The following is a 15,672-nucleotide window of genomic DNA, read 5'->3' on the forward strand; positions in this document are numbered from 1 at the left end:
GTACTACAACAGCGAAGCTGCAAAGAGGTCCTTACATCAAGCCGACCAATTCCCTACATTCAATATCGCCTTCCACGGCTTGGTCCTCTTCAATTGGCAATTCCTCCGTCCGGATTTTTCCATCGCCTAGCACTTTGTGGCGTCATCCGCTCCCCTACAGTACCACCCCTGCTCCCTGCGACACGCGCGCGTACCAGTCTGTTGGTACCAACACCACCACCCCGCGCTCGACCAGAATTTTCCTCATAGTCATTTTTCCTTTGCAACGTCTGGGCAACAGGGTCGATGTTCCGGTCGTCTTCATGACTGTGATATTAGGATCATCCCTCTCATGCCGCTGACCTAGAATTCCACCCGCGGCTTGAGTTAGGAGGAGCATCCCACGTGCAAAATTCGGGCCGCAAATCAGCGTCACCATGTACAGACACTCAGCACAAGTCAAATGTGTGCACAGGAACGCCTTGCCGTCCCCTGAAAATACAAGCGATTCCGAATCCGAGATCGTCGACATTCTCGAGCAGAAAAGGAGGCAGTTGGACGAAGAAGTCGCAAAATTCAAGGCCGCCAAGGATCGCGAATTCCGCGACTTCGAGAAGGATTTACGGTCACGGAGAAGGTCTCGCGGCTCCTGTGAAACGTCTCCCACCAAGTCTAGTAGCTCCTCGACTACCAACTCCGCTGTTTTGAACTTGTTGGGCTCGGTGCAAAATGGCTCTACAAACGGCTGGGCAGGGCGTAAGCAGAAGAGATCTTCCGGAGATGGTGTTGGGGACAAGATCACAAAGTCGATGCCGCTGAGTAAACCAACACTGTCGCTGGACAAACTCAACATCACGGGCGACCTACCCTCTGTACATTCATTAGGAACACCACCAACACCATCATTTCTGCCTAAGCGATCACCTTCGCATGGACCGGCTACCAGCACGCCCCCACGCCCCGAAAACAAGCAGCAACCTCCAACACCTGGGACCGATCGAACCCGAACGGACGCTTTTGCTGGGGTGTTCACCCCGGCTTATCTACCACTTCTAGACTCCCGGGACCAGACCCCTGTGCTTGCACGGAGTCCACAGCCCCTCACACCCAACGAGGAGGAAGAAAAACGCCTGCAACTCGACGCTGACACCAAGAAGGAAGCGGAAAGACAAAAAGCAAAACTACAGTCCTCGCAGTCTTTACCGCCGCAACCGGTGTCGCCGACGGTTGTGGCGACAAAACGTACCAACTCGGATCCTCAGATACCCAGTACCAGTCTCCCGAGCGCTCTGAGGACATCGAGTGCAGGTCACGGTTATAAGAAGAAACATGTCACCTTTCAATTATCTGACTCCAAGGTCGTGGAGCCCAGTAGTAGTTACGAGGAGTCCCCAGGAGGTTCAGGTTTTAGCCCGACGAAAGACTTGAGATTTCGGCAAACAGTCGAGGATGTCGACGCAGAAGTCCAGGTGCAGCAAGTCGAGGATAAAGACAAAGACACAAGTCCGGAAGGAAAAGGACGACGACGGAAAACCTTGCGCGAGAGGAGACGTGGGAAGAATGGCAAATTTCTCTCGCCGATGCCCTCTCCACTGCCGAGCCCAGCGCCGTCGCCGACCATCAATGGAGATAATATAGTGCTTGCGTCGCCTGAAGAATCTGGATTCACCGGCGGTCTGGTAGCCTCTGAAGATGGCGGGAGCGGCGTCGGGTTCTTCGAGCTTGATGAAGAATTGGCGAGTCCTGGGATCCGGGAAAAGGCCTTCGAAACTGAGATGGAGGCTGGAACGCTTGAAGATGTGGATCTTAATGAGAAGGTTGAGAAGGATAAAGACAGCTCGGAGTTGCAGTCAGGCAGTTTCGCTGCAGGCAGTGTGCCGATTAATATTGTCAGGCCTAGTGGTCTGATGACGCCTAGTTGGGTGGGCAGTTTTGGACATTGATTTTGGATTGCTCTACAATTTTTCAAAGAGTTGGAGGAAATCATAGATGAAGAGAAAGGAGAGATACAGGGTGCATAAATGGATTGGGGTGTATATTAAAAAGCATATGGGCGGCTTTTGTGAGCGAATCTGGTTTTATTGGAATGTTGATACGCAGTGGTGGTGATGAATACAGTCATCTATGCAGAAAATAGTCAACGACATCAGTCGTTGGAGACGGTGTGATAATACAGAGTGAATGACTTGATCATATACCATGCTTTCCACTTAGGGCAATGGGTTTTACTGTGCGCGTCAGAACCGTTGATGTGGTCTATTAGAGCTTGCGTCCACAGGAGTTGAGGACATAGGGTATCTGTTATATACAGCACTTGGTGTGCAAGGAAAAGGTATTGTTACATAGAAAGCGGCTGACTTGCCTGTGCAGCGTCCATCGTCTTCTTATATCAGCGCCTGTCCCTTGTGCATTGCCTCCCTTACTTCGCGAATGATATCCTTACGATCATCTCGGCCCATCAACACAATTCCACGTCCACGACGATTCATCCTTCCCATACGACCCAGTCGATGGACGAAATCGATCGTGGTATGCGGAACATCATAGAGAACAACGTGCCGGACGGCCATGGTGTCGACGCCACGCGAGCCCAGATCAGTGGTGACCAGGACTTTGGTGTCTGGCAAGTGGCGGGTGGGCTTCGTGGTTTCCCCGGCCGTCACTCCGACCTGGTTGCTGTCGAACGGCACGAAGTCCTTGAAGAGCTTGTTCTTGCTGGGCTTTGCAGCGGGCTTCTCGGAGCCATCGACTGCGGTGACTGCCGTGAAAGTCGACAGGATCTCGGCTTGTCGTTGCTCGGTGGTGTCCCTTGTCAAAGCCACGGCGTCGATGCCCTTGGATGCTAAAAATTTGGCGAGGTCTTCGGCCTTTTCGCGCTCGTTGACGAACACGAGGATGTGCTTGACTGTGTGGCGTGGGTTGAGGTCTTCGTGGACAGCCTTGCCGAGGGTCCAGATGACGTCGGCGCAGGCTAGATCTCGGGAGCCGCGGTAGGGGTCTTTGTCGATGTCGACTGCGCCGAGCTGCACGCGACGGGGGATGGTGTGGAGTTTGGGCGTGACGATACGTTTGGCTTGTGGGAAACGGCGGTCGATGAAGCGGTCGAGGGAGTTGGGGATGGTGGCGGAGCACATGATGAGTTGTTTGAGGGATGGGGCGGCGCGGTCGATGATTTCGCAGGTTGTTTCGCTGAATGAGCGGTCGAAGAGAGAGTCGGCTTCATCCATGACTAGATATTGTATCCGGGAGAGAATGTTGGGTTCCTTCTTGGCGATGCTGGCGATGAGGTGAGGCGAGGAGATGACGATGTCGATCCCGTTGGGATTGAAGAGCCGGTTGCGGATGACGGTCGCGCTGTTAGAGGAAGATATCCCTGCTGATTTGTACTTGACTGTGTGTCCGAGCAGTTTGACCACTTTGGTCACCTGGGAAATCAGTTCGGAAGACGGTAGGAGGATGAGTGCTCGTGGTCGGCCCATTGACGGGTGGATCTTCTCGTCGGCTTCTGAAGGATCGACGTCGAAGACCATGCGCTTTTCGCGCTCTTCTTTCTCCTTGGCTTCTCGAGCTTCACGTTCGTCTTGTTCAATGCGGTCTAGTTCTTCTTGCTCTTTGACATGGTGGACGAGTGGGAGAAGATATGCCATCGTCTTGCCTGAACCTGTCTCGGCAGCGAGTAGGAATTGATCGTACTTGGGAGCATCATCTGCTAGCTTTTGTTTCTGGTAGTCGCCCTTTTTGCTGAGGAGGGTAGGAATGGCTAGCTTTTGAACCGGAGTAGGTGTGTATTCCGCCAGATGAGGCAGAACTTGTGTATAGACGGCGTTTGTGACCGATGGCATCAATCCCAGCTCTTCGAAGGAGTTGATCTTCTCCAGCTTTTCTTTTAATTTGTCTCGCTGATTGTAGGACAAAGGGGTAAGGGTCTGTTGCATTTTCAAAGCGTGGAATGTAGGCCTGTCATCCTTATTTGCCGTGCTTTTCTTGCTCGGCGCGGCAGATGGCTCGGCTCCGTCGTCCTCACGTCCGCCAACGATAGTGGGCTTCGCTTCGGCGGCTCGTTGCCTGATTTCTGTTCGAAGATTCATTCTCGTTCTCGAAGGGAGCGGTCGGGGCTCTCGTCTTTCCGGTAACCTTGCGACGGTCCTGTTCATACCAGCAAACGGGCCGGCGTTATCTTCTTTCTTCGCTCTCCGTTCCGGCCCTGACCGTCCGACATCCTGAGTTAATGTCATTCTGGACGGTTTCCTGCGTTGGCGCATGGCCGAAGCCATGCCCCGTTCTGCATGCCATTGCCGTACGGCAGGTTTTAGACCAAAGATGAGGGCTCTGAATTGGCATGCCGGACATACGGCGGCTGTAGACGACATGGACAGCGTACTTTGACTCGAGGTGGTGGACTTGAGAACATTGCGTGCCTGGCTTGCGGCGACGGAACTTTTTTCTTAGGGTGAAACTATTCAAGATTTACGCTGCTTTACCTGGTGGTGGATCAAGTAGCGTTGCCGCTTTGACTCAGTCTTGACAAACCTTCACTTGCTTCTTCTTCTCCCTTCCGCCCAACTTCACCTCCATCTACTGACCACGAGATGATCTGTTGCGGCCTCATCCGTTCCAAAAATCTGTTAGAATGTACAGTTCATTGAATTGTCAGCCTTGATCACTCTTTCCTGGCGCGATCGTGTCTTACTGACGCGATTCAGCATCGACTCAGGAAATGTCTCCGATCATTTGCGGTCCAACACATCAAACCCTTCCGTAAAGGAAGTCCTCGGTCCTGGCAACAGAACATTCATTCTTTCCCTCCCAACTAATCCCCTGATTAATGGCTGCTTCAGCTTCATCAAGCCGAGTTACAAGGTACTCGAATAATGAAGAGATCCGTATGACGACCCATCGCTTCCAGTAGATCCATGTCCATCAGGGACACAACAAGCATTTCGTCCGTAGTCCAGGATGTTCAAGCTCTTTGCACCTCCGACCAGATATCTGCATGCTACCCCGTGGTCACCCCAGGATGCACCTCAGAGACGACGATATAGACAACGTTGTGGAAGCCGAGCCTAGCAAAATGAGGGAGATCAGAAAGGTTCGCACAAGCACACGAGTAACCTCGAGAAAGGACGTCCTCAGTCATCCGCTTCGATACTTCAAGGCACTCCAACCATGGCTACGTTCGTTCATCATTACGAGCTGGAGTTTGAACAAGACGGAGGTTGGTGAAGATCTCCCGTGCAACATCATGAAGTAGGAGAATATATGAGCATGCTTAGTTCACGATGCCGAATCTCACCATGCCGAATTTCACTATGTGTAGGCAACTGAGCTCCTCAGTATTAGTAATGATGAATCAGGTGATCGAATCGAATCTGATGTTGGCAAGACAAGGGTATGAGTCGTAAGATCTTGGAAGTCGTCACTTTTAGCTGGAGTCGCGTGGATAAGTCTCGCTTAAAACTGGAGCTTTTGCGATAATGGTTGCCCCGGGTAACGATCTGTACCCCATGGATTTGTTGTGGTGGGCGCGTTTTACAATCGAGTTTTAACTAACGAATAGCCGCCTTTTTCACTTTCAGTTCATCGTCTCCCAATCTCAATCCAAGCTATCTTATGGGAGTGGCCTCTCTTGCGGTCATAATCGTCAATGTAGCTTTGGCTTCTCATTCAACACAATCTTTATCCTCGCATACCTTCACCGTCCCCGCCAACACGTCGCAGCTGGCCTGCCTGCTCCTCCGGCTTGACAGAAGTGACGCTCGTTCCTCTTACGCACTGTTCATTCCATTCGTACTCCATGGTCTGAGCTCGACCACAATCAACACCTTCTACACAAAGTCATTGTCCAAGTTCTGGCCGCCATGGCCTCCGAGGTGCGTGCTTTCTCCGATTGTTGACGCTGACTGCTCCGCCCTCAGAACAACTGACACCTTCACTCAGGTCCCTCCACTGCGGATACAGAAAGGCAGCAATGGCATCTCGCCATCAAAGCTGCCCCGAGTAACCAATCGACCCTTGTCCGAACTTAGTCCCATGGCATTGCGTCGCAACTCTCCAAGTTTTCCGCAAGCCAAGGTGCGTTGTTTAGATCTTGCAGTCATTTCACAAACACCTAACCAACACATTTTGTAGGGCAAGTTGTTTGGCAACACCAACGAAAGCTCTCCCGCCGAGTCCTCTCCTCAGTCAACGGTATCGCCACGTCTTTTCTGGCAGGGACGGGATCCCAATTCTCCTGCCAGAGAATCTCCCTTTGCATGCGACAGTCCTCCTCCAACATCGCCGAAGAAGCGATCGTCAATTGAGAATCTGAAAAAGGCCTCCCGGGTCAAGAACAGCAGCATGTTCGCCATTGAACATAACAACTACTACGATCCTGCTCGTCCTGCGATCCTTGATGGACGTCCTCAAAGCATTCAATTCCCACGCCAACAATCGCCTCTACGTGGTTCTGACGCAGTTCGGAAGGAAAACGTTCCAGCAAACGGTTCACCAGCGAAGAACGCATTCGAGGAACCCGACACTACAACGACTCTCGTCGCACCTCTGTCGCCAAGCAGATTCAACAGCCCTCCTACAAAATCGTCGCTCTCAAAGAAGACTGGAGCAGCATTTAGACGAAGTGGATTCGACCCCGACAAAGGAATTTGGGAGGATGACGATGATGTTCAGAGTAAACAACAACTTCCAGCTGGCCGCGGTTTGCATCGTCACCAGAAGAGCGTAACATTCGACCAGAAGCCACCACAAGTAAATGAGTACGAAATGACCACACCAGCCCCGTCATCATGCGCATCTGGCTCTCGAGAGGGCAGCTATGAGTCACGTGAAGATGGCGGCGACGAGGATGAGAGTTTCGAAAGAGGTTCGTCGATGGATCAAGATGACAGCTTTGATGCGTCACTCGAGGACGCAGACAAGACACCTGTCGTTTTGCCCGATGACTGGCGTTTCATGAGCCCCGAAAAGGCAAACACAGAGCTGGCTCGTCATGAAGAGGATGTTTTCGACGACGACTGCGGAAGCCCAGCTCCAACAGCTCAGCCAGGCGGCTTAGCTTCTCGACCAATTCAGACGAGTGCAAGCTCGGTCGACTCTAACGGCCACCCGCGTCCTCTACCACCGCTGCCTCCAACTGGGGCTCGAGCACAGCCAAAATCTGAGCCTCCTTCTGGCGCACTCGAACGCCTGAGCATCTCTGCACGATCTCTTCCAACACTTCCTGCAGCGGCCGCAATTTCAAAGTCGGATATTCAAAGAATGAGCACTTCAGGACTGTCTGTTGAAGATCGCTTGAGATTGATGGCTCTTCAAGAACAAGACCGGGAACGTCGTATGCGAAGAATGGGTTCCAAGGAGTCAAGCCCAGTTCGTGGTGGCAGTGCAGAAGGAAGCATTAATGGGTATGGCGAGCCTGGACCAGCAGTGTCAGAATCGCGGAATGCCACCCCACAGCTTTCGAGGGCTTCCGTTCTCCTAGGCCTCCGCGGCAGGTCAGACCAAGACAGCCGAGAAAGCAGTGAAGACTCTGTGGAAGCACCTCGAGCGCGAGATGTTCGTTCATTTGACCCAGACGTCCCGATCCCCTCGATGGAAGACCCAACTCAGCCCCAAGTCAAGGAGGAAGACCTCGAAGAGCCAGACTTGTACTCCATCCCTGACATGTACGCTCGCCGAGACATCTCGGGGTCGGAGGCAAGCACCAATCAGGATGATGACCTTACTAGCCAATATTCACAGGCATCCCTACTCTATCACGCAGTTTTGGCTCCACCAACTCCATTGAATGAAGATGGGCAAGATACACCAAAAGCGCAGAGTCCAGTCCGAGCGACAGATCCGACATCTGTCACATCTGGTCGTGTGTCTCTACCCGAGTTCACTGACTTCGGAAACACTGCTAGTTTCGACATGAGCCTCGCGTCATATTTGTCGGCCAGCGACGAGAAAGCAAGCCCGCCAGCAGCTCTTACAGACCTGGCAGCATTGCGCCAGTCGATTCAGCGTTCGTACACCCCAGAAGTACATCAAAGACAGCATCAGCAAGCTGCAACTGCTGTATTGGAGGAAACGGCCCAAGCAAGCCCAGAGTCTGTCCTCAGATATGGCACAGCAGCTGCAGTTATTCCACTCAATGATGGTTCTGATATGTCAGATGCCAAGTCTTATTCGCAGGACGGCAGTGACAGATCAGTATCTCCTCCCTCCGACCACGGTTCCGTTTTGAACCATGGCAAGGAGGCTTCCCCCGAGTCGGTTGTCTCCGCTATGTCTGACCACAAGCTTGAAAATGGAAAGATCGATAACGTACAGGAAACCGGAACCGACGACGAACACAAGGCACCTCAGAAGAATCGAGTCAGCAGTTTGGTTCAACTGGAGATCCCCTATGAGCGACTGGACGAAGGTCTCGGCTTGGGACTTGAACAGGAATTTGACCGAGTGGTGGAGGCCCAAAAGGTAGAGTTTGAACTCTCGTTGCAGCGTCTTTATTACCCCTTCAATGGACGGTTCCCATCGAACGAGCTTCCTGACACGAAGGTCTCGAGCTTTGCGAACCCCATGGAAAAAGTGCCCGTGCTTCCCAAGCCTCATGGAGCTCGTGCTCTGCCGGCCAGAGAAGTCACTGTTCCCCGTGCAAGACCTCTTTCTGGAGATTCATTTGCTAATCGAGCTGCTCCCCTGCAGAGAGGATATCTTATGCGACAGAATACCAAGATTGTCGTCGCCAGCGAACGCATTTCCCAGGATGAGATGCAATCTCCTGAGCTCCCTAAACCGTACGACGAGACTTTTAATCCACCATCGCCAGATGCAAATCATGTTCAACCCTCTCCGAGGAAGACCAGTCAGCCAACATGGACTGCAGAACCCTGGAATGGTAAGATGAGGAGAAAGAGTATTCGAGTTGGCGGTGAGAAAGCTGTGAGCAAGAGGAAGGCGCTTGACGGTCCTGTTCCACCTTTACCAGGTCAAGCAAGCAACGCCCAAGAACTTGACGCCGTAGCTGAGGATGAGAATGCCGAGGACGAAGAGTGGGAAGATGGTGCTGAACGTGGGCGATTGTTCGTCAAAGTTGTTGGTGTCAAAGATCTTCAAATGCCATTCCCTCAACGTGAGTGGAAGAAAATCACCCTCCTTTGTTTGCCTGCTAACTTGAGGTAGATGAGCGCACATTCTTTGCTCTTACTCTTGACAATGGACTGCATTGCGTCACAACCGCATGGCTGGACCTTGCTCGTAGCGCACCCATTGGGCAGGAGTTTGAGCTGGTTGTTCTGAATGAGCTTGAATTTCAGCTTACGCTCCAGATGAAGCTGGAAGAACCCAAATTCGAACGTCCTCAGTCACCCAGCAAGCCACCAACATCCCCCAAGAAGCAAGGCGCATTCGGCAGGTTATTCGGTTCTCCTAAGAAGAAGAAGGAATCGGAGCTACGGGCAATCCAGGAGTCTCAAGCCATCCGCAGACCTGTCACGCCTCCTTCGGCATACGAACTGGTCCAAGGACTTGTTGCAAAGGACGGTTCGTTCGCTCGCGCCTATGTTTCATTAGCCGAACATGAAAAGCAAGCATACGGCAGACCATACACAGTCGACATCACCTGCTTCAATGAGTGGGCCATGGAAGAAGTTCATATTGGCAGCTCGCGGAGCAAGAAGGGAGTCACCCAGCTTCAACGCCGACCGCCGTACGAGATTGGTAAATTGGAATTGCAGCTGCTGTATATTCCCAAGCCTAAAGGCTCCAAAGATGAAGACATGCCGAAAAGCATGAATGGGGCTATCCGTGCGCTCCGTGAAGCCGATGAACGAATGCAACAGCATGTCGACATCAAGAATTTTGAGGGATACCTGAGTCAACAAGGTGGCGACTGTCCAGTAAGCAAAATTTGAAGCCATCTTTGACCATTGCGATACTGACAAGTTTACAGTACTGGCGGCGACGTTTTTTCAGACTTGTAGGCACGAAACTGACGGCTTTCCACGAGACAACCCTTCAACCGCGGGCGACCATCAACCTTGCCAAAGCGACTCGCCTCATCGATGACAAGTCTGCGCTGACGCAAAGAGAAATATCGACGAAGGGTGGTGGCCGACGCAAGAGTGGTTTTGCAGAGGAAGAAGAAGGTTACATGTTTGTGGAAGAAGGCTTCCGGATCCGATTCGCCAATGGAGAAGTTATTGACTTCTATGCCGATAAAACCGCTGACAAGGATGAGTGGATGAAGGCACTCTCGCAGGTGGTTGGTACCAATGTGGCCACCTCGTCGGCGCCCGTCAAGGGCTGGGCGGACATGATTCTCAAGCGGGAGAAGAAGCTCAAGGTCGAGGCATCGTCAAATGGACATTCAGCTCGACCGACCGCAGGTCATCAGCGAACAGAAACATATCATGCCGGAGGAGGTTTCAGTCAGGCCAACAGTCCTGTCAAATCCACTTCAGATCGGCAGCGGAAGACCAAGAGTATGCATGCATGAATTGGTGAAGAATAATAACAAACAGGTGTCAAGGATCTTCTTTCGAGGAATGTTGGTTTTGGGTCTATCGGCGTTAATTCAGTGTACGATTCAGGGACAACGGCGACTTGGTGGCAACCAGATCATAGTTTTCTTCAGGGTGTACGACTTCACGCAGCAAAGGACGTTTGGAAAGGCTGGCTCAGTAGAGCATTGCTGTGCAAGATTAGCTGCAGTTTCAGCTTGGATTTGTGAATATGAAAAGAAAGAATTCTGTTTCGTGGAGTTTCAAGAGTAGAAGGCTCGATTTCCAAGACCTCGGTGGAAACAGCCCAATTAATATTGTTGATAAACTCAAATTAGTCCACAAGGCTTGAGCCAGGCTGACGACCGCATAATTGAGTTGCAGCATAAGAAGGCAAACATCGAACACCTTTCACTTTTTACTATTTAGCGAGTCCTTTGTCTTCCCTTTCAAGTTGCTGACAAGTCGGTGCCCCGAAATGGGTGTGATTCGGACCATAGCGGTCGTCATTCTCAGCATCTCGTTTGTGGTATTTGTAGCACTCTTTGGTCGCCTCCCTGCCTTCAGGTAAGCAATTCATTTGCGTCCCCACGTCAAGGTGGAAAGCAACACCCAAGGGTTCAATTATTGACTGACCGGCGTCTACAGACGTACTCCCGTGGCTTTTCTTCATCGATTGCTGCTGAAACACATTCCCAATGCCTTCGGCGTGCTGGACGAGCGCCTTACGGGCCGACGTGTGTCGCGAAGTCTGGCTCGGACGGGCGATTACTTGATGAACGAGAAACATCCTCTCGTCTTGGTAAGTCTTTTGAGTCGCTGCCTTGACCGGCAGAGACGACCAGTGAGAGCGACACGTGTGCTTATGTTATTACAAGGTCTTTTTCCTACTTCTACAAATTATTGGCGAGGTCTTGTTCATTCCGGCGTCGTGGGATAGACTTGGTGTATCACAAAAGATTGTGATTCCGTGTCTAGTGGCTGCGCCTCTATGGTTCTTGTACCTTTCAGCGACAACGTCTTCGAACATCACGCCAGCAAATCACGCGGCTTGTATGCGCATTTACCCTTACGACTTTGCGCTGTTTCACCCGGGGTACTTTTGCAGTACGTGTCACTTTGCGAAGCCGGCAAGGTCAAAGCACTGCGGTATATGCAAAGCTTGCGTGCAAAAGCAGGACCACCATTGTATCTGGATCAACAACTGTGTCGGGCGAAATAATTACATTTGGTTCATTTTATTGTTGGTCAGCATTGCCATGCTATTGGCTTATGGGGCCCAGCTGGGTTATGTGCTGCTTGACGGACGGTTGCAGGAACGGTTCGTGCCGGCGGCGCTGACCAGGGGGAGTTTGACCGCGGAGAGATGGAGTACGAAGATGGGTTGGGGCGAGTTCTGGCACTGCTGGGCATGGGCGATTAGTGTGGAGTGGCGGATTGGTGCGGTTATGATGCTGGCTTTCATGTCGTTTCCACTTGCTGTGGGCTTTTTGGTGTATCATGTCTACTTGATTTGGGCGGGGATGACGACTAATGAGAGTGGGAAGTGGACGGATTGGAAGGAGGATATTGAGGATGAGATGGTTTATAAAGCGCGGATCAGTGAGTTGAGGGAGACTTACCCTCCTTTGCCTGAGGATGTGGAACCTAGGGATCAGGATGTCAGTTGGCCTGCTGGGGTGAGGGCGAAGTGGTGGCTCGTTAGGATGGAGGATGGAAGAAAGCCGATTCTCAGGTCAAGGGTCAAGGAGGGGGAAGAGGAAGGTGATGAAATCGAACAGCACAGGGAGGTGGTGGACGAGAGGTGGGCGAAGGTTGAGTCGTTGAAGGAGGTGGAGAATGTCTATGATTTGGGGTTCTGGGAGAACCTGAAAGACAGCATGTTCAATCGAGGGTGACGTTGAGTCACTGCCACAGCAAACAATGCAACACTATTTACCAACAAAGTGGTCTGTAGAGGAGAGGGTGACGAAGGTCGTCGTCCTGCACTTTATCTGTCGACATAACGGTCACGTGCACGCGCGTCATTAACCATGTCAAGACGCAGCCACTTAATTACAGACCCATTGATTTGTAGCAAACAAAACGAAGTCTGCGCCCTCTTGCACGGCGACTTCGCTGCGTACTGAGAGACGTCCGCTCAGAATGCTCGTCAATGGCTCCACGACCTGCCAAACGGCAGCGCCGCTCGACGATTGTGCTTTCCGACGATAGCGACGAAGCCCATGCATTGCCCACCACCAATGCACCGAAGTCTGGCATACAGCGCGAGATCACGCTTGACGGAAAGACGTCCCAGACTGTGTCGCCCGCGAAGAAAGCAAAAGTGAAGCTAGCCTCGACGAAGACAGCCGTCAAGTCATCGCCGAAGTCCTCGCCTGAGAAAGCAAGAAAAGGTACAAGATCCAAGAACGAGCCTGAGAAGTCCAAGTCGCTGCACAACTTCTTTGGCAAAGCCACAGAGGATGAACGATGGCGGAAGAGATCGGAGACACCAGAGGTCAACATAGGAGACGGGGAACTAGGTGATGCCATTGAAGACATTGATGATGATGAATTGTCCGAAGATACCTTACGGGAACTTGGAGTCAAGACAGACACAGCCAGTGCTCCCTTGGACAGACGGAAACCTGTCCCTCCAGTCGGTATCGGCCTCAAGTCTGCGGCAAATGGCTCAAGTCTACCTTCGAGTCAACGGTTTGTTCGACCGGCGCAAGTCACTCGTCCTTTCGATACCAATGTGCTGCACGACCAGCCTCAAGACGAAGGTCACCATCCTTGGGCAGATCGATATGGTCCCAGCAATCTTGAGGAGCTTGTTGTGCACAAGAAGAAAGTCGCAGACGTGCAGAACTGGCTACAAGGCAGAATCGATGGACGAAATGCCCAGAAAGTACTCGTTTTGAAAGGACCTGCGGGCAGCGGCAAGACCATGACGCTGTCATTGCTCGCAAAGGCTATGGGCTTGCAGTTGGTCTCATGGCATAATCCCAACGCCTCGGATCTCGGTGCCACGATAGCAGCGCAATTCGACGAATTTCTCAATCGCGGTGGTCAATTCGGCGGGCTTGCCTTTCACCAGGAGACAACGGCTGCAGATCAACAGCTGGCAGATTCTTCCCATCGAGTTCTGGTCATTGAAGACTTTCCGGCCACGTTGACGAGACTGTCCAACGCCCTACAATCATTCAGATCCGTCATTCTGCAATACCTCGCACGAAGTCGACCAACATCCTCGGCCAGATTCCTTGGTAAAGAGAGCTCGAGTGAGGTGTCCCCCCCGGTGGTCATCATCATCTCCGAAACCCTGATTTCATCTTCGACTGCACTGTCGGATAGTTTCACGGCCCACAGGCTTCTTGGACCTGAGATCCTCAATCACCCGTTCGTGACGGTTATGGAGTTTAACCCAGTAGCACCTACTTTCGTCACCAAGGCTCTGGATCTCGTCATGAAGAAAGAAGCAAGAGACTCACGTCGACGTCGTATGCCAGGACCTGCCATCATCCAGAAACTAGCCGAGATGGGTGACGTGAGAAGCGCAGTCAATTCGCTTGAATTCCTCTGCCTGCGGGGCGGTGATGGAGCAGAATGGTCTGGGACAGTCGCTGTAAAGGCCAAGAAGACGTCGAAGGACAGTGTGCCATTGACAGAAATGGAGAAGAACTCTTTACAGCTGGTCAGTCAACGCGAGACCACGCTCGACATGTTCCATGCCGCAGGTAAAATCGTGTACAACAAACGAGAAGACCCAAGAGTTTTAGATACTCGAGCCGAACCACCGCCTAAACCGCCGGATCATCTCATGCACCAGTACACACCCAAGGTGTCACAAGTCGATATCGAAGCACTGCTCAACGAGACGGGAACAGACATTCAGACATTCATCTCTACGCTACACGAGAATTATGTTTTGTCGTGCAATGGCGACACGTTCGAGAACTGCTTCGATGAATGTTCGGAGATTCTGTCATCGAGCGACATCTTAAACCCTGACAGCAGACCTTCACGACGTGCGAAATCTAGCAATGCGACCATTATCCAGGCCAGTCTGCAAGCTGGGTCGTCGGATACTCTCCGTCAAGACGAAATCAGTTTTCAGGTAGCGACGAGAGGGCTCTTATTCAATCTACCATACCCAGTCAATAGAGCATCTCCACCAGGTGGTCGGAAAGGTGACACGTACAAGATGTTCTACCCTGCAAGTTTGAGACTGTGGAAACCGACGGAAGAGCTCGAAAGTCTTATCGATATGTTTATCTATGGCGCAGAAGGTATCGGAAAGTCCGGCACAGGCTTGGCCTCCGGACAAGGCACAGCAGCGCATGATGATGGTGTCGCAAGCTGGCAGAGCAGAACATTTGCCGCCACCGCTTCTACCGCTGAAGCTGGTACAGACGGCGATGAGGAGGATGATGAGAGCAGCCTCACCCGGCCGCTTCGGCACACAAAGGATACATTGACGCTCGAGGTTCTGCCTTACATGACTCAAATCTTCGTGGGTCGGAAAAAGGATACTTCCCTCCTTGAACGCATCACGAAGTTCAAACCTGCTGCATTCTTGTCGTCTGCTGAGGCGGGCGATGAGAGCTTCGAGGATGGTGAAGCTGCAGCCACAAATGAGATTCACGAGGGTAGGACTAATGGAATAGTCGGTGCAGGCTCTGGGACCAAACCGTCAGGACTCGCTGCTAAAACAGGTCAATTAGCGGCGGCGAGACACGATCATCATGCGGCGGACGTCGACGCATCTGCCATGGACAAACTGTACATTTCGGATGATGACATTGAAGATGATTAATGTCGAAAGTTGGGTCGAGACACGGATGCCGAACACCTCAGTGCATTCAGAAGCTTTGCTTCTCTTGGTACACATAGCTGGAATGTACCCGACCCTAACAATCCAAGTAACGACTTCATGGTCCATTCAGTTTCATCGAGACGAGCGATGGGCGACACACATAGAGCCGGAGAAAAAGCCAACCTGTTGACACGTGCTTCACATTAACTATCTGGTGGCTATACACTATTCTGCACTTTGCACAGGCGAACAATACGACCTCGGTACTGTATAGCGTGTACGTCCGAAACGTACTGGCTATAGGCCATGGCATTTTTGGGGTATTAATCATGGCTATTCGGACAAACCACCACTTGGCTATCGACTCCCCTGTCTATTACCTCATATTGCTCTGCTTTCCTTGCAGGCTGT

At 51.9% G+C, this 15,672-nt stretch overlaps 5 protein-coding genes across 5 annotated transcripts; 4 read left to right on the forward strand and 1 right to left on the reverse strand.

Annotated features, from left to right (window-relative positions):
- Positions 1-67: 67 nt before the first annotated feature.
- Positions 68-2,183, forward strand: EDD37DRAFT_426941 (uncharacterized protein). The gene has a single exon (XM_062812630.1). It carries the CDS (start codon positions 417-419, stop codon positions 1,920-1,922), a length of 1,506 nt encoding a protein of 501 aa, XP_062669413.1. The 5' UTR covers positions 68-416; the 3' UTR covers positions 1,923-2,183.
- On the reverse strand, positions 2,174-4,253 carry EDD37DRAFT_687032 (P-loop containing nucleoside triphosphate hydrolase protein; the record flags this gene model as incomplete). Its single annotated transcript, XM_062819928.1, has 2 exons — positions 2,174-2,618; positions 2,643-4,253. 2 exons carry the CDS (start codon positions 4,251-4,253, stop codon positions 2,364-2,366), a joined length of 1,866 nt encoding a protein of 621 aa, XP_062669414.1. The 3' UTR covers positions 2,174-2,363.
- Positions 4,254-5,501: 1,248 nt separating this feature from the next.
- Positions 5,502-9,933, forward strand: EDD37DRAFT_631875 (cell division protein anillin-domain-containing protein). Its single transcript, XM_062816676.1, has 5 exons — positions 5,502-5,849; positions 5,917-6,051; positions 6,109-8,436; positions 8,665-9,091; positions 9,142-9,933. Exons 1-5 carry the CDS (start codon positions 5,838-5,840, stop codon positions 9,870-9,872), a joined length of 3,633 nt encoding a protein of 1,210 aa, XP_062669415.1. The 5' UTR covers positions 5,502-5,837; the 3' UTR covers positions 9,873-9,933.
- An 876-nt stretch (positions 9,934-10,809) lies between these two features.
- Positions 10,810-12,409, forward strand: EDD37DRAFT_426947 (DHHC palmitoyltransferase-domain-containing protein). The gene is made up of 3 exons (XM_062812631.1): positions 10,810-11,027; positions 11,109-11,262; positions 11,339-12,409. The coding sequence occupies exons 1-3, from the start codon at positions 10,939-10,941 to the stop codon at positions 12,356-12,358; spliced, it is 1,263 nt and encodes a 420-aa protein (XP_062669416.1). The 5' UTR covers positions 10,810-10,938; the 3' UTR covers positions 12,359-12,409.
- Position 12,410: 1 nt separating this feature from the next.
- EDD37DRAFT_426948 (cell cycle checkpoint protein) lies at positions 12,411-15,479 on the forward strand. The gene has a single exon (XM_062812632.1). It carries the CDS (start codon positions 12,616-12,618, stop codon positions 15,259-15,261), a length of 2,646 nt encoding a protein of 881 aa, XP_062669417.1. The 5' UTR covers positions 12,411-12,615; the 3' UTR covers positions 15,262-15,479.
- Positions 15,480-15,672: the final 193 nt, after the last annotated feature.

Source organism: Exophiala viscosa (assembly GCF_022695815.1).
Source record: "Exophiala viscosa unplaced genomic scaffold EDD37scaffold_6, whole genome shotgun sequence".
Taxonomy (NCBI): domain Eukaryota; kingdom Fungi; phylum Ascomycota; class Eurotiomycetes; order Chaetothyriales; family Herpotrichiellaceae; genus Exophiala; species Exophiala viscosa.